Source organism: Rhinatrema bivittatum, chromosome 1 (assembly GCF_901001135.1).
Source record: "Rhinatrema bivittatum chromosome 1, aRhiBiv1.1, whole genome shotgun sequence".
Taxonomy (NCBI): Eukaryota; Metazoa; Chordata; class Amphibia; order Gymnophiona; family Rhinatrematidae; genus Rhinatrema; species Rhinatrema bivittatum.
Genome location: NC_042615.1, coordinates 685,726,121 through 685,747,444, shown reverse-complemented (window position 1 = coordinate 685,747,444; position 21,324 = coordinate 685,726,121). Strand labels below are relative to the sequence as shown.

At 45.8% G+C, this 21,324-nt stretch overlaps 1 protein-coding gene across 1 annotated transcript in view; it reads right to left on the bottom strand.

The window, feature by feature from the left end:
• Window positions 1-18,928, bottom strand: part of TMEM174 (transmembrane protein 174) — a 44,471-nt gene extending 25,543 nt beyond the window's left edge. The window contains exon 1 of the mRNA XM_029574808.1: window positions 18,231-18,928. Within this exon, the coding sequence (XP_029430668.1) occupies window positions 18,231-18,856 (626 nt within the window). The 5' untranslated portion in view covers window positions 18,857-18,928. The remainder of the gene's footprint in view (window positions 1-18,230) is intronic.
• Window positions 18,929-21,324: the final 2,396 nt, after the last annotated feature.

Genomic DNA, 21,324 nt, shown 5'->3' with positions numbered 1-21,324 from the left:
CCACCTGAAGCTTCAGAGGATTGGTGCGAGTGGATATAATACCAGGAAGTGGGTTCCCTTGAATAGAAGAAACCCGCACAGGCGGTTCTTGCGGGCAAACCTCGAGCTGTAGTTGTTGTACTAGCTCCTGGAGGACGAAATTCCCCCCGGACCCAGAGTCGAGTAAGGCTAGGGTATCAAAGCCTCCTTCCGGAAGACACAGGCGTACCGGAACGGTACATGGGGAGCTGGGTGAAATGTTGCCTAGAGTCAACTCCCCGCTGAACTCTAGGTTCGGGCGTTTCCCGGACGCTCGGTACAGCGGGCCAGAAAATGCCCCTGGCCCCCGCAGTAAAGACACAGTCCTTGGGTACGACGGCTTCTGCGTTCCTCAGAAGATAGAGGGCCACGACCTAACTGCATGGGTTCCTCGGTTGATGGAGTGGTGGCTGTAGGGGGTGGCGCCCGGACTCGAGGCGGAGTGATCCTGCGGGTAGTTTGTCCCAGAGTCGGCCGTCGCTCTCGAAACCGACGCTGGATTCGTCGGTCTAAGTGCCCAGCTAGTTCAATGAGCTCTTGAAGGTCGTCGGGCAGGTCACGACCGGCGAGCTCGTCCTGAAGACGAGGAGAGATGCCTTCCATGAAGATGCCGTGCAGGCTGTCTGTCCCCCAGGCCAGCTCGGTGCCAGGGTCTGGAATTCTGTGGCGTAGTCCTCTAGGGACCGGTTGCCCTGCCGTAGCTGAAGCAGTTCAGAAGCAGCCGTGGAGGCCCGGGAAGGCTCGTCGAAGACTCTGCGGAAGGCTTTGACGAACTGAACCAGGTTGTTCAGTCGGGAATCCTGACGTTCCCAGAGAGCCGAAGCCCAAGACAAAGGTCTCCCATCCAGGAGGGAGATTATAAAGGTCGTCTTGACTCGATCCGTAGGGAATTGTGCGGGTAGTAGATCAAAACGAATGTAGCATTGATTAAGGAACCCCCGGCACGCCTTCGGATCCCCTGAGTACCGGGATGGGGCAGGCATCTGAACAGGAGCGGCGAAGTCAGGATTGGCCTGAGACGTAGACGCCCGGGAACTTGCTGCGGATGCTCCATCAACGCGATCTGCCAGACGTTGTACTGTCGACATCAGCGTGTCGAGGCAGCTCTGTTGCTGCTGCAACTTCTGGGCTAAGCCTGGAATAGCCTTGAGGCCGGCAAGGTCCGCCGGGTCCATGGCCTTGCAATCTGTTAGCTTCGTGGACCCTTGGGCCGATCGGAACCAGAAGATGGACTGCCTTAGAGAGGTTGTGATACTGGTTCCAACCGGGAGGCGGCGAAGGCGGGCTCGCGGACAGCTGAGAGGAAGACACGAAGGGCCCTATGCGACCAAGGGCCAGGAGAAGAGGCTGACCTGGTGGGAGAGGATCTTCGCCCTGGAAGCCGGTACTCCCCCGAGAGGAGCTCGTAAGAGTCCGGCCGCTGGGACTTAGGAGATTCACCCTGGAAGCCGGTGTCCCCCCGGGAGGAGCCTGTAGGAACCCGGCCGCTGGGACTTAGGAGATCCCTACTGACGGAGTCGTTGCTCACCAGGCCAGGGTCAGATGCCGGAGGATCGCCGTCAGCCAGTCCGAGTCCAGAGCCAGAGGATCGTCGTCAGCCAGTCCGAGTCAAGAGCCAGAGGGGTACCGTAAGCCAAACCGAGTCGAGAGCCAGAAAATCACCGAAGCCAAGCTGAAGTCAGGAACCAGGAAGAACCACAAGCCAATCCGAAGTCGAAAACCAGAAGATCAAGCGACGAGCAGGAACACAGTAACTGGGAGCAGGACGAACCTGGGAACCTCGTTGCAAGGCCCTGAGGAGAGGGACTGCAGGGCTTAAGTAGCCCAAGCGCGTCTGACGTCACAGGATGGAGGAGGCTGGTTTCCCGTGCCTGGCCCTTTAAGACTCGGGCCGAGACGCGCGCTTGCCCCTAGGGGGCGGCGCCAGCCGCGGCAGGACGCCGGCTGCTCCGGCGGCGCGGAAGCAGCACGGGGGAAGCGGAGGCAGGCCCGGGCGCCGCGTGGGGACGTCGGGAGCGCGGCGGTACGGGCCCCCGGAGACCCGGGGAGAGCCGGGAAGGAGCAGAACCCCCGAGTGGTGAGTGAAGCGGCCGGAGCCGACCCGGAGCCGCAACAGCCTAATACCCTTGCACCAGCCCTGGCTCCATTGGCTCCACGTGGGAAAGTGGAATTCCATCTGGAGCTGTGCTGTTGTGGGCAAGGCTCTCCCCTGTCTCTGCTGCAGCAGTGATGCAGATAATCTTGGCCAGGGCTTAGTTTCCTTTTCCTTAAGCCCTGGAGGAAGCAGGCAGTGTGGATCACTTCCATCCCCCCCCTCCCCGCAGGCAGAGCAGAGCCTAAGGAATCATAAAAGCAGCAGACTATGTATCATACAGTCTGTGAAAATGTGCTGGAGTGGGGAAGGTCCTGAGAACTGGAGGCAAGCTACTTTCATAGAAAGGGAGGGGTGAACCAGAAGGAGATGCCTCGTGTAGTATTAGTGAGACTGCTATCTGAGGTGGCTGGTAGGGGTGTGCATTCGTTTTGAACTTAAATGGAAAACGCAACTTTTTTTTTTTTTTTAACTTAAAAAAATGATGAGGCGTAAACGATCGGATTTCCAACTTATTCAACATAGCTATGTTGAATACGTTGGAAATCGCGATTGTTGATCTAAATAAAAATTTAAACCTCTCACCCTCCTTAATCCCCCCCCCAAGCTGGCCAAAAGTGCCTTTTGGGCCCAACGAGGGGTCCGGGAGCGAACCCGAGGGGAATCACGTGACGTCGGCGTGACGCGGCGTCACGTGATTCCCCTCGGGTTCGCTCCGGGACCCCTCGTTGGGCCCAAAAGGCACTTTTGGCCAGCTTGGGGGGGCCTCCTGACCCCCCCAAGCTGGCCAAAAGTGCCAAGCTGGCCAAAAGCCAGCCTCAAGCGGGGGCTGGCTGGGCGGCGCCCATCTTCTTTTCTTCGGCCGTCGCTGGCCTCGATTTTAATTTCTCCGGCGGGGGCTGGCTGGGAGGTTCCCATCTTCATTTCTTCAGCCCGCACTGTCTGATCTTTTCTTCGGCCCCCACCGGCCTCGATTTGTATTTCTTCGGCCCCTGCCGGCTTGGCCTCCGGCAGGGGCTGACTGGAAGGCGCTGAGGCTGGGCTGAGGAAGAGCCACGCAGTCGAGACCACGTGACAAGGTAGACCGGCCCACCGGGGGATGCCCGATCCCCCGATAGGTCAATCCGCCCCTGGCGTGTATACACGTGCATGTTTTAAAATCAGCTATTCGCACGTGCATATGCGCATGATTTCATATTGATGCGCACACGTGCATGCAAATGCCGGCTTGCTCGAATAAGTGGGGGGGATTTTACTAGACACACATGCCGATACTAGAGACCATTTACCCAGTCCTTTCCCTGTTCGTCCAGATAACCAATCGGCCTTCCTATCTCCCCCCTGTTACTTTGCCTACCTTTTACCCTGTTAGGCCAGACCACCTAAACATTGCTAAGTAGCCTATATTTTTTTATTTTATTACTTACATGCCGTCCATAGCAGAAGTAAAGTTACGTGGTAGGGGACCCCGATATGCGCAAATAGAAATCTTGCCTCAGCCCCAGCCTGCCCAGACCATGCCCATGCCCATCCTTGTTTCCAAAAATTGTTTTGCGCGCGTAATGGGAGAAACGCACATTGTCGCAGTCCTTTTAAACTCCATGCAGTACGTGCGTGTCTGAGATGCGTGTGTCTCCCAGTTTTAGTGCGCGCAAGGCTTTTAAAATGGAACCAGTTAGAGGGGTAGCAGCTGTTTGTAAGTTACTATCTATGCGCATATGTAGGCTTAAGTGCGAATGCATGCAATGCAGTGAAACCCTGTATTTCAGTGCATTGAAAGTACATACTTTACTAACCTATTTAAAAATGTGTGCATGTATATTATTTGAAACTAAAATCAGACATTCACACAAGTCCCAGTTTATGCACATAAGTCAGTGTATTTTAAAACATGCACACATGAAAGGCATTTGCCAGTTTTACCAATTAGTCCACCAGTTTGCCCAGTCCTTCTCCAGGTTGAGTCCTTCCTGGTTCTTCAGCCTAAACTCCCCCATTTCACCCAGACTTCCCACCCAGTCAGCAATACACAATAAACATGTTTAATATCACTTACATCAAATAATTAGCAGATATAAAAATATACAAGTCAGTTGTCAAATGTATATGCGTGTCGCTTAAAATAGCAACTTACACACATAAGTGTTGGCCCCATCCCGTAATGTCCCTTGACCGCCCATTTTTTCACATGTAAAGATAGACAAGTATTTTGGACCTTTATAAAATACTAGCTGTACCCGGCCACGCGTTGCAGTGGCAGAGCCAGGTTAAGTGGAAAAGAAAGAAAAGAGAATGGGGATAACCGCCCCCTGCCCCCCCCCCCCGCAGGCCCGCCGATACCTGTCAAAAATGGTAGTCGGTGGAGCAGGCGTTTGTTCCGGCATGGAAGTATTAGCGCCAGGCCCTCGGCAGCCAGCACTGAAACTGTCTCCGACGGCTGTTAGAACTTACTCTGTCAGTGGGGTGGAGCAATGGGAGCGGTCGTCTCGCTCAGATAGTAAGGGCGAAGGTGCGCCGGTTGCCAGTCCAGAAAATGGCGTCGACGGGCCCTCGCCCTTACTATGTCACATGGGCTACTGCTGCCATTGGCGTTCCCGAGTGTCCTAGTAAGGGACAGAGCCGTCGGCGCCATTTTGATTGCTGGCAGCCGACGACCGTAGTGTATGCATTGTGTCACGGAGCGGTTTTGCCCCCCCCCTCCCCACTGGAGCAGCCCGAACTATTCTGTTGTTTTGCGTGCATTTGGAGGGTGTGGGCAGTAAGTAGAAAAGTCATGGGCGTGGGGAGTGTGAGGAGGGTGTTTTTGTGTGAGTTCATAGGGTGTGGGAATTGCAAACATATGGCATGTGAGTGGCCTCCTGGTGTAGCATGCTGGAATTTTGTGGGTTTTTGTGTGTTTTGGGAGGGTGTGTGAAGTAAGTACAATTGGCATGTGTGCGGGGGGGGGGGGGGGTGTGAGGAGGGTGGATTTGTGTCTGGTTGGAGGGTGTGTGAATCCCAAACATTGGTCACGTGTGTGTGGGGTGTGAGCGTTTGTGCAAGGTGTAAGACCTTGCGCTTACGTCCAGCAGATGTCGCTGTTTTGTGGAACCAAATTTTAAAACTTTTTTTTACCAGCCCCCGGTGTGACATATATGTAACGTAAGTGTAGAAGAACCTTGCCGTATGTGAGGTGAAGCTTGTGTCCAAATTTGAAAGCAATCGGTTCAGTGGTTGCTGAGATTAGCGATTTCGTACAAACCTTTTAACATTTTTATTTATATAGATGATAAGGGGAATGGAACAACTCCCCTATGAGGAAAGACTAAAGAGGTTAGGACTTTTCAGCTTGGAGAAGAGATGACTGAGGGGGGATATGATAGAGGTGTTTAAAATCATGAGAGGTCTAGAACGGGTAGATGTGAATCGGTTATTTACTCTTTCGGATAGTAGAAAGACTAGGGGACACTCCATGAAGTTAGCATGGGGCACTTTTAAAACTAATCGGAGAAAGTTCTTTTTTACTCAACGCACAATTAAACTCTGGAATTTGTTGCCAGAGAATGTGGTTAGTGCAGTTAGTATAGCTGTGTTTAAAAAAGGATTGGATAAGTTCTTGGAGGAGAAGTCCATTACCTGCTATTAAGTTCACTTAGAGAATAGCCACTGCCATTAGCAATGGTTACATGGAATAGACTTAGTTTTTGGGTACTTGCCAGGTTCTTATGGCCTGGATTGGCCACTGTTGGAAACAGGATGCTGGGCTTGATGGACCCTTGGTCTGACCCAGTATGGCATTTTCTTATGTTCTTATGTTCTTATGTATGTGAGTAAAGGCTACTTAGTGACATATGTGCTAATTTTGACACACATAACATTTTGAAAATTCACCTCTGAGGCTTCAATGGAGCAGACTCAGGAGAAACATCTTCACAGAAAAGGTGGTGGTTGCATGCAACGACCTCCCGAAGGAGAGAACAGATGCAAAAACAATAAAAGTTTAAGAAAGCAGGGAACAAGTTCAGAGGATCATTGATTGCAATGAAGTGAGGGGAAAATCAGAGATCAGCTGGGGTCTGTGGTACTGTAGCAGGAAGTAGATGAGTCCTTATCTGCTATTCTTTATTTCTCTAACTTAATTTTTATTGGTATTTAAATCATCACACCAAATCAATTAACGCCAGACAAATATGAACTTACAAAGAAAATATAACTACAAAAAATATATAAAAACAAGAAAACCACTCCATATCTAGTCCCCAACACAGAAGAAATACAGGCAGAGAAAAAGGAGGAAAAAACCCAAGAAAATAATTACCGGTAAGTACAAGGCAAGCTTTCTACCTAATCACCTCACAGCATACAACCAATGGTCACGATTAAGGGGCAATAATCACTTCAGCCATTCTTATCGCTAATAAAATGTTCCAGATGTTTCTTCTGATAGGTAATTAAACATTTATAGGGAAATTTAAGAAAAGACCGTTATAATTTTGAGGTGTTGGAGTGGATTCTTGGGTACTGCGGTGATGGCCACTCCCATGGGGAGGAGCCCCGAGAGGAACCGCAGTACTAGGTTAGACTCTATACACGCAGACACAGAGAATTCGTGTTTATTATACAGCTTGGTGGTACTGCCCAGGGGTGGCAGCAGTGAGGTTACCAGAAGAAGTAGTCCAGGGATCCTCAGCAGAGGAGACCAGTCCCACACTCAGGTAGAAATGTAGGCTGCACAAGGTAGTAAAGAAGTCCCGGATGCAGACTTGCAGCGCAGAAGCTGGAGGTGAGACAGACTGACAAGGTTAGTTACTCACTGAAGCAGAAGCTGTATTGATGAAGATCCTGGCAGGCAAAAGTGAAGCAGTTGCAGGCACCAGAGTAGGGAGCACAGGCCCTCAAGGAGCGAGTATCTGGTTTCCCAGATAGGTACCTGAAAGAGAGAAGATGGGCCCCCGAGGAGCGGGTACCCAGGTTAGCGATGAGTTACCCCGAAGGGCAGAAAGAGAGCTGGGAAGCGGCAGAGCAGCTTAGACTGGAGGATTTCCAATCCTTGCTAACTCAGTTTGTTAGCAAACGAAGGGCAGGCTAAATACCAGGAGGTGATGACGTCACTCGGAGAGGATGCCGCCGAGGTTCCCGCCATGACGTGGATAGACGTGGGTGGCATGCGCACGCACACCCTAGGAGGCCCTCAGGAAATCCATGGTGAACACCATCGCTGTTGCCATTCCGGGGACGCCGGAGAGAACGGCATAAAGATGCGACAGCAGCCATCTTCCCAAGGCTTGAGGAGAGAGAAGGAAGAATGGTGAGGCACAGAGGTCGAAGCCATCTGAGACCGACGGACGCAACAAAGAGTGGCTCCTCGAGAGCCAAAACTTTTTGTCTCAACTGAAGGAACTGATTCCTCCATAGTTGAGTTGATCAAGAAATATCCAGAAAAACTTGAATTTTTTGTCCATAAAAAAGAAAATCTTTATTTCTGAAATATTTCTGGAGGACCAAGTCCTTGTCTTGTTCAGCTCAAAAAGAGAACAGTAAAGTGGCCCTTGTTAGGATATTGTCAATAGATGAACCCAAAAAGCAGATAGCTCAGAGCTTTCCGGTATCAAAGTATCCAGTCCTCTTTCTTCCTAAACTTACAAATATAGTATAGGCAAGGCAATTTTCCTCACCTCTGAAACATTCAAAACCTCCTGTAGATATTTCTTAACCAGCTCCTGGGCCAACAACAGCCTTGTCATAGGAAAATGTAAAAAACGTAAAATTCCTCACACTCAGGGTATTTTCCAAGGACTCCACCTGATTATGAAATAATAAGCTGTTTTTTATATTAGTCCCTCCAGTAGCTTGCAGAGGGATCAGCTGGGATCCTAAGATGAACCTTGTATCTTCAAATTCAGTTAGGCATTTTTCATGCTCTCCCAACTTAGGCATTGCCCCTCCATAGAAATTACAAAGCTGAGAGAAAGAAAACATCAAAGTCTGAACACCCGTTAATTGTAACTTTATCCTTCCTTTCTCCCAACTAGTTTTTTGGCTCCCCAGTTGTATGTGAACCGATGTGATATTCATTTGAATGTCGGTATATAAAAGTTATAAATAAATAAATAAAATGTACTGGCATTACCCATGTAAGATAGGCCATTTTCAAAAAGCCCATTTTGCATTGAAATGCCTTTAAAAATTGCCATCACGGAGTCCAAGAAATCTGATGGGCTGAATCACAAAGCATTCATCCCCTAGAAACATCCTATTTTATTGACTTAAATATTTGGCATTTTCACATCAGCTTTCTCTTTTTATAAACATTATTGTTAAAGATAAATCTTTTGAAAAGCACCGAAACATTTATTTTAGCACATCACAGCAATAAACCTCTCTGAATGAAATATTAACTGAACTCCACACTATCCACAGGGGAGTCTTCCTTACAAAACGTATTCTCTGATATAGCGCCTGGAGAATCAAATTGGAGAAATAAGCATTTCAGATAGGAACCCAAGGAAGGTTCAAAACAACAAAAGAAAAGAAACCAGAAACAGCAATGAATATTACTGATAATGTCTGAACTGAAAAATCTCATAAACACCACCAGTGCCCACATCCATGGACTTGTCATGCCATGTTACTGCGAAAATGTTGAATTTAATGATTTACTTAAGTAACTATCATCTAAAAATAAACTTTGAACTTTACTTCATTACTGAGTTTCAGTTATACTACATTAATTACAAGAGTTATAAAAACTTTATTTCACCAATCAAGGCAACATATTTTGCTGACTCTGTGCTGTTAAATTTGCAGTACCGTACATTCAAAGTGCCTCCATTGGCCAATCACAATAAAGTGCAAAAGAAAGTGAACTCTAAAGTTTTATTCAAGGACATAAGAAGTGCCATGCTGGGTCAGATCAAGGTCCATCAAGTCCAGTATTCTTTCTCCGACAGTGGCCAAGCCAGGTCGCAAGTATTTGACAGAATCCATAAAGTAGATCCAATTCCTGTTACTCATGCCCAAGAATAGCAATAGCTATGGACTTTTCCTCCAGGAACTTATCCAAACCTCTTTTAAACCTCATTGTCCTAGTCACTCTGATCACGTTCTCCTGCAACAGATTCCACAGCTTGATAGTGCACTGAGTGAAAAAGTGCTTGCTATGATTTATTTTACACAAGCCGTTAAGCCCATCACAACGGGCTACATTACATTTTTGTTTTCGGTCCATTTTCGCAGCACCCTCCTACACTTTTTCTCCCTCATTCCCCCTTCCCCTCAGTCACTCACCCCCTTCCCACCCCTCAGTCTTACTCACTCTCTGTCTCCCACTGCCTCCTTCCCCACTCTCACCTCCCTCCCCTTCCCTCAGTCACTCCCACCCCTCTCTCCCCTTCCCTCAGTCACTCCCCACCCTCTCTCAATCCCATCCCCTCTCCCTCAGCCCTCCTCCACTCCCTTTTTCTCTGCTCCAAAACTTCTTACCCTTCCACTTACTCACATCCCTGTCTCTCACCTCTCCCTCATTCTCCCTCTCCCCTCACTCTTCCCCACCCCCTACCTCCCTCCCTCTCAGTCCCTCCCCCTCCCTCACTCAGTCCCTCCCTCCCACTCAGTCCCTCCCCCTCACTCAATCCCTCCCTCCCACTCAGTCCCTCCCTCCCACTCAGTCCCTCCCTTTCACTCCCTCCCTCCCTCTCACTCAGTCCCTCCCTCCCTCCCTCTCTCTCTCCTCCCTCCCTCTCTCTCTCTCCTCCCTCGCTGCGCTCTACTGCGCATTTGCGGGCCGTCGGTCATGGCCCATTTATAAGGTAGATTTTCTGGTTGTTAGTTTTGTTACAGCCACTAATGTGACTAGCAGGAAGATAAAGGAGAAACCAAAGGACCACAGGAGAAACCACCCAGAAGTACAATAGTATTATAATACAATAGTATTATAACCCTGATATATAACAAGGCACAAAATTAGAACTTAAGAACATAAGAGTGCTTAAGAACATAACTTAAGAACAACAAAGTGCCTCCATTGGCCAATTACAATAAAGTGCAAAAGAAAGTGAACTCTAAAGTTTTATTCAAGAACATAAGAAATTGCTATGCTGGGTCAGACCAATGGTCCATCAAGCCCAACATCCTGTTTCCAACAGAGGCCAAACCAGGCCACAAGAACCTGGCAATTACCCAAACACTAAGAAGATCCCATGCTACTGATGCAATTAATAGCAGTGGCTATTCCCTAAGTAAACGTGATTAATAGCAGTTAATGGACTTCTCCACCAAGAACTTATCCAAACCTTTTTTGAACCCAGCTACACTAACTGCACTAACCACATCCTATGGCAACAAATTCCAGAGCTTAATTGTGCATTCAGTGAAAAAGAATTTTCTCCGATTAGTCTTAAATGTGCTACTTGCTAACTTCATGGAATGCCCCCTAGTCCTTCTATTATTTGAAAGTGTAAATAACCGAGTCACATCTACTCGTTCGAGACCTCTCATGATCTTAAAGACCTCTATCATATCCTCTCTCAGCTGTCTCTTCTCCAAGCTGAACAACCCTAACTTCTTCAGCCTTTCCTCATAGGGGAGTTGTTCCATCCCCTTTATCATATTGGTTGCCCTTCTCTGTACCTTCTCCATCGCAAGCCTGCTCCACACGGAAACATATTTCCATGCTTAGCTACCTAAATACACAGGCATTATCTCTCACCCAAATCAGTCTGTTCCTACTTTGGTCAGAAACGAAGGAAGCAGGATGCCAGTGTCCAGTCAGTAGTGGTTTGCTGTTGCTGCTGCTGCTTCTGCATTCTCTGATGCTGCTGTCCTGTTTGTTGTTTTCACACATTATTATAGTCCTTTTCTCCACAGGCTGCGCTATGTCCAAGGCTGGAGTTTTTCCTCTTATCTTTCCAATTAGCAGTAGAAATTCTTTGATCCATGCCTGGCCGAGCTCTTTCAGAAGCTGGTTATCGCCTTCAGGAAACAGGGGAGAGACGTCTTTGCAGGCATATGTGGGAGACCATCTCTCTTGCTCAAGAATACCCTGTCCTTGACTTAGTCATGTAGCTCGCTAGCATGTCGTAGGAAAATGTCTTTTTGCAGGTAGTTATTAAATCTCCATGTTCAATGCCAAAACTCCTTGAAGCTGTTGGGCATAATGTCTATTCTTTTGTAGGTCATCCAGAAGTCTTTTCTGCATACTGGCTCAAAGAAGGGAATAGACCAACAATCCTGAACATAACCTAAGTCACATTCACTAGGCTTCATGCTCAATGCTCATGTCTACACCAGCTCTGTGCGAACCCTAACAGTCATGGAGTGTTCTGTTGTTTTAGTATTAATTGAAAGGGTAAATAACTGTCATTTATTTACCCCCCCCCCCTCATGATTTTATAAATTTCTATCATGTCCCCTTCTCAGCCGTCTCTTTTCCAAGCTGTAAAGCTCTAGCCTGCACAGCCTCTCATCATAGGAGAGATGGTTCATCCCCTTTATCATTTTTGTCACCCTCCTTTGCATCTTTTCTAGTTCTGCTATTTATTTCTTGAGATGGGGCAACCAGAACTATACACAATACTCAAGGTATAGTCGCACCATGGATCGATACAAAGGCAATATGATATTTTCCATTTTATTCTCCATTTCTTTTCATATCATGCCTAACATTCTGTTTGCTATTTTGACTGCCACTGTTCACTGCCCCCAGAATGTTCCCTAATTCCTAACAGATCTAAAACCCTGTTCCCTTCATCATCTTATCCATGCATCGAGATACTGGATCTCAGCCAGCCTCTGGAGTCTTGTGCGTGGATCAGGGAGCATTTCTAAGAATTCAACCATGGTGTTTCTGGATTTCTTATGTTCTAGAGCCTAAATTTAGCCTCTAGAACATAAGAACCTAAGAACATATGAAGTTGCCATACTGGGTCAAACCGAGGGTCCATCAAATCCAGCATGCTGATTCCAACAGTGGCCAATCCAGGTTACAAGTGCCTGGCAAATACCAAAACATTAAATAGATCCAATACTACTAATACCAGTAATAGAGTGGCTGTTTCCTAAGTTACCTTGGTTAATAGCAGTTTGTGAACTTCTCCTCCAGGAACGTATCCAAACCTTTTTTAAACCCAGTTTACTAGCTGCTCTAACCACATCCTCCAGCAACAAATTCCAGAGCTTAATTGTGCATTTAGTGAAAAAGAATTTTCTCTGATTTATTTTATGTTTAAGTATCTTTAAGTTTCACATATAACTAACAATGCATCAACCATAAATGAAGATATGAATAATAGTGACAGCAAATACACACTAAAGAAATAGCAGGCCCCAAAACCAACAAAACACCCTCCCCCTCAGGTAACAAGCTCAGCTCTGGGCAAAAAACACTAGGGGAAGGCTGATAGGTTCTGCTCAGCCTCCCCTAATAAGGCACTTAAACCCCTCTCCCCCCACCCATAGGCCCATACTAAGGTACGAAGCATAAGTAAAACAAAAAAACCTGAAAGGCTTACAGAGCAGAGGGCATGGACAGATCATTTAAAATTAAGCTACATGCTCCTCTGATTTATTTTAAATGTGCTACTTGCTAATTTCATGGAGTGCTCCCTAGTCCTTCTATTATCTGAAAGAATAAATAACTGATTCACATTTACCCATTCTAGTCCTCTCATGATTTTATAGATCTCTATCATATCATCCCCTCAGCTATCTCTTCTCCAAATTGAACAAACCTAACCTTTTTAGCTTTTCTTCAGAGGGGAACAGTTCCATCCCCTTTAAAAATTTGGGTCACTCTTCTCCATACTTTCTCCAGTGCAACTAAATCTTTTTTGAGAAGCGGCAACCAGATTTGCCCACAGTATTCAAGGTGCAATTTTAACATGGAAGGATACAGAGGAATTATCACATTCTCTATTTTATTCACCATTCCCTTCCTAATAATTCCTAACAGATTTACATATTGTCCCCCTTCCAGTCAGTTCAAATTTGATCATGTTATGTCTCTCACCAAATCCTGTGCTCCACTAAGAATTATTGTATTTATTTATTTGTGATTTTTCTTGACCGACCATCATCAGAGATATCATGCCGGTTTACATGTAACAGGGGGGAAACAAAGAAGGAAGGGAGCAGTTACAAAAAACAGGGTAAGGAAGAACTGGGAGGTGCAGATGAGAGTGCACATAGGAAAGAGAGCATAAGGTTTGAAGGCGATATAGCAAACCTATATACATATTCAAGCATAAGGCGAAGGCGATAAAGCAAACTTATATACATAATATGTGTCCCAACATTTAACATGGGATGAAGAAGTGCAAATATCCAATAGTGTGTACAATGTGTGGACAGGATAAATAAATTATAAATTAGATCTAAAATAACTCCCTTTCTCATCAGTTCCTGAACCAATAGCTTCAAAGAGCTGTCATTTATTCCATCCAGAAACTTTATTTTACTAGCATGTCCTGATGATACATTTACCCATTCAATATTTGGGTAACTGAAATCTTCCATTATTATTGCACTATCAATAATTTAGCTTCCTTAATTTCTCTTAGCATTTCATCATCTATCTCATAATTTTTGCCAGGTGAATGGTAATATACTCCTATCGCTATACTCTTACCCAGCACACATGGGATTTCTAGCCATAAAAATTCTACTGTGCATACAGTCTCTTGTATGATCTTTATCCTGTTGGAATCTTTGCCATCCCAAACATAAAGCGCCACCACCCATCCCCAAGTTGATCCTCCCCATCATTGCAATATAATTTGTATCCTGGTATAGCACTGTCCCATTGGTTATCCTCCTTCCACCAGGTCGTGGAGATGCCAATTATGTCTATTTCATCATTCACTGCTATAACTCTAACTCTCCCATCTTACTTCTTAGAGTTCTTCCATTGGCATACAAACATCTCAAAGTATTTTTTTGTTTGTCTTTAACAACCTACTTTTCAGTTGTCAGGGATCATTTGGAATCCTTTATCTCAGGTGACTCTTTACTTATAGGCACATGGACTACTTTAGTTTTTTTTTGGAACCTCTCTGTTGGGATGCCCTAACTCTCCTTTTCATTAGTATCATTAGAACCTCCCTCCTGCACTTTCCTATGTCATTGATACCCACATGTATGATGACAGTCAGTTACTCCCCAGAACTCTCTAAAATCTTATCTAGGTGTCATGTGAGGTCTGCTACCTTCGCACCAGGCAGACAAGTTACCAAGTGATCATCATGCCCATCAAACACCCAGCTATCTGCATTAGGGATGTGAATCGGGCTTCGGACGATTGAAAATATCATCGATATTTTCAAAATCATCAGAAATCGGGGGTTCCCCAAAACGATAGGAAAACCCCACGATATTGTTCGTGGGGGTTCTCTTATCGTTTTGAGGGAGGGCGGGAAAAACGGTACACAAAAATAACCCCTAAACCCACCCCGACCCTTTAAAACGAATCCCTTAGCTTCCCTCACCCTCCCGACCCCCCCAAAAAACATTTTACAGGTACCTGGTGGTCCAGTGGGGGTCCCGGGAGCGATCTCCCGCTCCTGGGCCGTCGGCTGCCACTAATCAAAATGGCGCCGATGGCCCTTTGCCCTTACCATGTGACAGGGTATCCGTGCCATTGGCCGGCTCCTGTCACATGGTAGGAGCACTGGATGGCCCGCGCCATTTTTAAAGATGGCGCCGGCCATCCAGTGCTCCCTCCATGTGACAGTTTGCAAGTAAGGCTGTAACTGAGGCATAGATAGGGACAGCGTGCAAGTAAGGCTGAAACTGAAGCTTAGACAGAAACAGCATGCAGATAAGACTGGACATGACAGGACAAGACAAAGACAAGACAGAACTTAGAACATTCAGGCATGAAGGCAGTGATAAAGGAAGGTCTGAGGGGCAGGACAAGGTGAGGCATAGATAGGCCACAGAGCAGGCTAGGCCTCTATAAGCCAGGGCAAGAGACAATTGTACCCAAAGGACAAAAGGCAAGGCAAGAGTCAGAAGACCTGGGGCACTAGGCAAGGCAAGGCAAGAAAAGGTCAGAAGGCCCGGAGGCCACAAGGCATGGCAAGGCAAGGCTGAGGTCAGAAGGCCCAGAGGCCATGAGGCAAGACAAGCATAGGCCTGGGTAGGTTGCAAGGCAAAGGTGACTAAGGCAAGGAGCCAAGGGAGAATCTCTGCAGAAGCATCTTGGGACTGACAAGGCAGGGTTATGTAGCGTTGGAGTGTGGGTATAGTGCAGGCAGGAGGGAGGAGTTTGGCCAGCCTGGAGAGTATGCTCTTCAGTGTCTCCTGCTGGAGGGGACCACAAGGAGCAGTTGAAATCATAACACGCGTGACAGTAATTTTGTTGGCAAGAGTACTCTAGTAATCGGTGGTAGACAAGGGATCCTATCCCCATCAGCTCCAGGTAAGAGCTTGACCTTACCAGCATATAGCTGTTTAGGAAGATTTATGGTATGATGCATCGATGCTTCCACTAGTTTAATGGGCAAAGGCATCAAAGATCAATGCTCTGTGGTTCAATGTGTCAAGGACTTATGTGTCAGTTTCACCAGTGACATTTGCATTGATGGTGCCAGGGTCTTATGTTTCAAAGCTGCCAATACAGGCTTGTGCTTATTTATTTATTTAAAATATTTATTACACGCCCTTCCGTAGTTCAGGGCAGGGCACAAGAAAATATTCATAGTGGATAAGAACATATACAAAATAATAAATAAAATCGTCAAAAACAACAAGATTCAAATAAGATAATTAAAAGTGAGTGGAAAGAAATGGGTCTTAAGAGCTTTCTTGAACAGTCTTGACTCCTTTATAGTTCTTAACTCAGCTGGTAGAGAGTAGGGATGTGAATCATTTTTATAACAAATTGAAATATCGTACGATATTTCTTAAATCGTTATATATTTTATTTTATCACACTTAAGTATTAAGTTAAAGAATTACAGTATACCGCATCTACGGTTAGCCCATAAAGGGAATTTTAATACACTTTACATATAGCTTATAATATTGAATCATGTATCCGAACAACTGCGGCACCCTCTGGTTAAAATTAAATCCATTCTGAACTTATTCATGTGCCTATTTGTAAACCGTTGTGATGGTATATCACTAAACGACGGTATATAAAAGTTTTTAAATAAAATAAAAATAAATAAATATGGGCTAAAACGTGAAACAAACACTTTTTCCCACAAATTTTCGTGAAAATCATTTTCGGGTTAGTGCACGCACTAACAAAAAACTGTTTATTTTTGTTATTTTTTGTTACTTTTTGTTATTTTTTGTTAGTGAGCACTAAGCCGAAAAACAATTCATGTTTTCACTAAGCCGAAAAACGATTCATGTTTTCACTAAGCCGAAAAACGATTCGTGTTTTCGGGTTCATGTGGCTAATCTCTCACAGCCACATGAACCTGAAAGCGCAAACGATCGGACACCCGCTGCACATCCCTAGTAGAGAGTTCCAGAGGGCAAGGCTGGAGTAGATAAAGCACGCTCATGAATCTCATCAAGATGGGCATAGTTATGTGACGGGATTTCAAAGTGACCCTGCTTAGATGATGCTGATGAAGTCTTGTGCATCAATGGTGCCGATAGAGCCTTCTGCACTGTGTTACCAGTAGCCACAACAGTGCCAATGGGGCTTTATTCATCGATGGTACCAATGCACCATACATTGATTGTGCAGGTACACTTGAGCCTCTGTGTTTTTTTCTGCGCTCACTGCTCTGGTGGTTCTGCAAAGTGGTGCATCCTTTTCTTTGACACATGACCACTATGTTTACTCGACCCTGCAGAATCAGCCTGTTCCAACAATGGGGGAAATATTATAGAGGAACCAGTGCTCAACTCTTCCTGGTGAGGCAGACAAGGTTGCTCTTTAGAAAGAGAACTGACTATGGATTCTCCAGGCTCTGAAACTTTATGCTTGTGGGGATATCCGTCCATAATTAAAACAATTGGCTTGGTTATGGTCTGGCCCAGGCAATAGTAGCAGAAGTCATTCCCATCTGTAATGGATGTTTTCCTGTCACAAATACAGTCTTTTTAAACCTATTTACTTTGGCCTTCTTCTTAGTAGATATTGTAATAAAAAAAATTTTTTTGTTAAAGGTAGCATTGGAAAGTGCTGTTTAGGGCCTGCTGAAGCAGTGAAGCAATTTTAAAGAAGAGTTTTGAAAAATGTTTAGAAAAATAGTGCTAGTGCTAGTGCTCTGTTGAAAAAAGACTAAAGGGCTCACGGGGCAACACCATAGTGAGAAGCACATACTCAGTAGAGCAAAAGCTCTACTAGCTAAAAAAGAGAGGTCCGTTCAGTGCCACTGGATGACGACACCCATATTATGGCTAATTCAGCCCTGTTTATTTCACTCAACTTACAATCAAGCTATAGAATCTGTTGCTACAGAACTTGGTCCAGGCAACTAGCATAGCTGAATTTAAAAGAGATTTGGAAAAGTTCCTGGAGGAAAATCCATAAAACATTGTTAGCCAGGTAGATCAGGAAAAGCTATTGCTATCCTTGAGAGTGAGCAGCAGGAAATAGATCTACTTTATGGGATCTTCTGGGTACTTGTGATTTGGACTAGCCACTGTTGGACATAGGATGCTGGGATTGATGGACCTTGGTCTGATCCAGTATGGCATTCCTTATGTTCTTATGCTTTCATAAAAAGAATTTAGAAAACCCAATTTAATAAGAGGAAGACTGACAAAACAATTACTATAAGTGACATTTACAGGGCATTATTTTTACTCTTTTTTTTTTTTAATTCTTTTTAACCAAGTATAAATAGTTGTACAATATCTGATTTATTTTCTATTTATCAAATTCAGTTATGAATGGCTGAAATAAATATTGCATTGTACTGACTCAGCTTATTAAATATAGGTCTGCTGCTGTATATCACGGAACAAACCTTCAAAAAAATCAAAATTTCAAACTCTCAAAAATCTTAGACATGGCTGATAAACATATTTTGCATTTTATATATATATATAGGAAAGAACACACATTCACATTTTCATTGTAACAACATACCCCAAACACTTTACTAATGTTCTTCTTGTCATGATAATGCATTTTTCCTTTGTTGATCAAGTAGCATTCTGAATGCAAAAAACATACCTGTCATTGCTGCCTTCATTCTGACCATCAGGAAATTCTTCATCCACAAAAGATGAGTTATCCATAGGGAAGATGGTATAATACTGAGGAGGAAATGAGTTTGTAGTTGTTGGTCCTTTAAGTGGAACATTTCTAGAAGGATTGAGCTTTGGTGGTAGACAGACCGAATTTTCTGCCATTGCTTCCTGAAATGGATAGGGAGGAGGAATATACTGCACCACTGTAGCCCCATGGAAAGTTATAGGTTGGTTTATTCCAGTGAAAACAAAGGACTGTCCAGATGGGGTCTGGTCTATGTCCAGTGCCCTTTCATCACTTTGCTTGCAAAATCTGCATGTCAACATTCTAAATCTGCAAACTGCAATCAGTACAAAAGTCACCCCAACAGAGAGAAGAATGGGCCCCAACAACTGAGTCCATTCAAAGAGAGCAATGCCTTCGTACTTGATCCAGCCCATTACGGTGAAGGTGATGCCCACAAGCCCCAAGAAAACACCAGAAAACAGTAAAGTGGCACCCGCTTTATCTCCATCTGACACATGGACATCAGTTCTGTTGGGCTGATAAGGAGCGACTGAAAATACGTTGAGAGAAAAATCATCCACACTGTGATTTTGTGGCTCCATTACCACAAACCAGTTGTTGTCTGTCTCAAGCAAAAAAGACTAGGACATAGATTCCAAGAAGCATATTATAGGAGAAGCTGAGGTTACTTATCCAGGAACTTTGTGCTTATATGCTTAACAGACTGCATCCTGCAGAGGAGTATAACTTCAGCAGATTAAAGGTCTGGGCAGTGAAGCTTTCAGTGGTACACTTCAGTAACCCAGCACTTTCAATCGCACTTTGCTTCTGCAATTTAATATTTTTATGCTTTCACATATCTTATTAGTAAACATTATACCCGGTGCCAATGGCTCTAGCATAAGCACACAGCAGCTCTCTGTCTACTCAAACGATGATTGTAAGCTCTTTCAAGAAGGGACTTCATATTATGGACGCGATTTTAAAAAAGTATTTACATGCTTAAATTTGGGTTTTACACGTGCAAAGGCACTTTACCTGTGTAAGTGGTCTTTTGAAAATTGCTACACTATATGCTAGGGATGTGAATCGTTTTAGGACGATTAAAATTATCGTCCGATAATTTTAATATCGTCTTAAACCGTTATGGAACACAATACAATAGAGATTCTAACGATTTATCGTTATAAATCGTTAGAATCGTGAGCCGGCACACTAAAACCCCCTAAAACCCACCCCCGACCCTTTAAATTAAATCCCCCACCCTCCCGAACCCCCCCCAAATGACTTAAATAACCTGCGGGTCCAGCGGCGGTCCGGAACGGCAGCGGTCCGGAACGGGCTCCTGCTCCTGAATCTTGTTGTCTTCAGCCGGCGCCATTTTCCAAAATGGCGCCGAAAAATGGCGGCGGCCATAGACGAACACGATTGGACGGCAGGAGGTCCTTCCGGACCCCCGCTGGACTTTTGGCAAGTCTCGTGGGGGTCAGGAGGCCCCCCACAAGCTGGCCAAAAGTTCCTGGAGGTCCAGCGGGGGTCAGGGAGCGATTTCCCGCCGCGAATCGTTTTCGTACGGAAAATGGCGCCGGCAGGAGATCGACTGCAGGAGGTTGTTCAGCGACGCGCCGGAACCCTCGCTGAACGACCTCCTGCAGTCGATCTCCTGCCGGCGCCATTTTCCATACGGAAAATGGCGCCGGCCATACGCGTATGGCCGGCGCCATTTTCCGTACGAAAACGATTCGCGGCGGGAAATCGCTCCCTGACCCCCGCTGGACCTCCAGGAACTTTTGGCCAGCTTGTGGGGGGCCTCCTGACCCCCACGAGACTTGCCAAAAGTCCAGCGGGGATCCGGAAGGACCTCCTGCCATCCAATCGTGTTCGTCTATGGCCGCCGCCATTTTTCGGCGCCATTTTGGAAAATGGCGCCGGCTGAAGACAACAAGATTCAGGAGCAGGAGCCCGTTCCGGACCGCTGCCGTTCCGGACCGCCGCTGGACCCGCAGGTTATTTAAGTCATTTGGGGGGGGTTCGGGAGGGTGGGGGATTTAATTTAAAGGGTCGGGGGTGGGTTTTAGGGGGTTTTAATGTGCCGGTTTTGCGATTTTTCGATTTTTCACGATTTTTCACGATTTTTCACGATATTTTACCCCCCCAAACGGCAACAATACGATTCCCTCCCCCTCCCAGCCGAAATCGATCGTTAAGACGATCGAGGACACGATTCACATCCCTACTATATGCCGTTGAATTGTCCACAGGATTTACCCCAAAAGTGCACTTTACGCAGGTAAATGGCTTTTGAAAACTGCTACAATAGGAGTTACATTTTACATGTGTAAATGCGTTTGAAACTTACCCTCTACGTGATTTATCTTCAGAAGTACTCAGGGCCTGATATTCAGCAGCTATGTGGATGCACAAGTTATCTGGATAAACTTATCCAGTTAACTTGGTTGAGATATTCAGTGGCATGGCTGTGTCTCTGAATATTCTCGGCTATGTGTTTATCCATCTAACTTCAGGACAGCCAAATAGCAGTATTGCACTTATTCAGCGAAGGCCTGGATTCACAAAGCTGTGATATTGTATCGTGGGAGGGGCAAAATATCACAGGGAGATGGTCCCTGTGATATTTTGTCCTCCCCCCCCCCCCCCCCCCGCCAAATATTGTGGCAGTATCGCCACGTTCTTTGTCTTGCGGAAAACATCTGCGAGACAAACAACACAACAGGGGCCATGGCAAAGCAAAGTGGCAGCCCCCAATGCAGGGACCTGCCATCACCTTAAAGGGCCATACGGCCTAACACGGCTCCCCCTAAAAGAATCCAAAAAGGCACTGGCGGTATTATTAGACCCCCCTCCCCCCACCCTCCCCAGGCCCACCAATTGAGGTGGCCTGCAAAACAAAAGTAAAAAAGTAAAACAGCACACGACGACCTCCCCTGCCACCTACCTCCTGAAGCACTCAATCCCCCCTCCAAAATAGTGACCCCCACCCCCACTCTTAAGCCTTTCCATAAAAATACTAGGCTGGTAGTGCCCCCTTCAAACCTTCCCCACCACAACT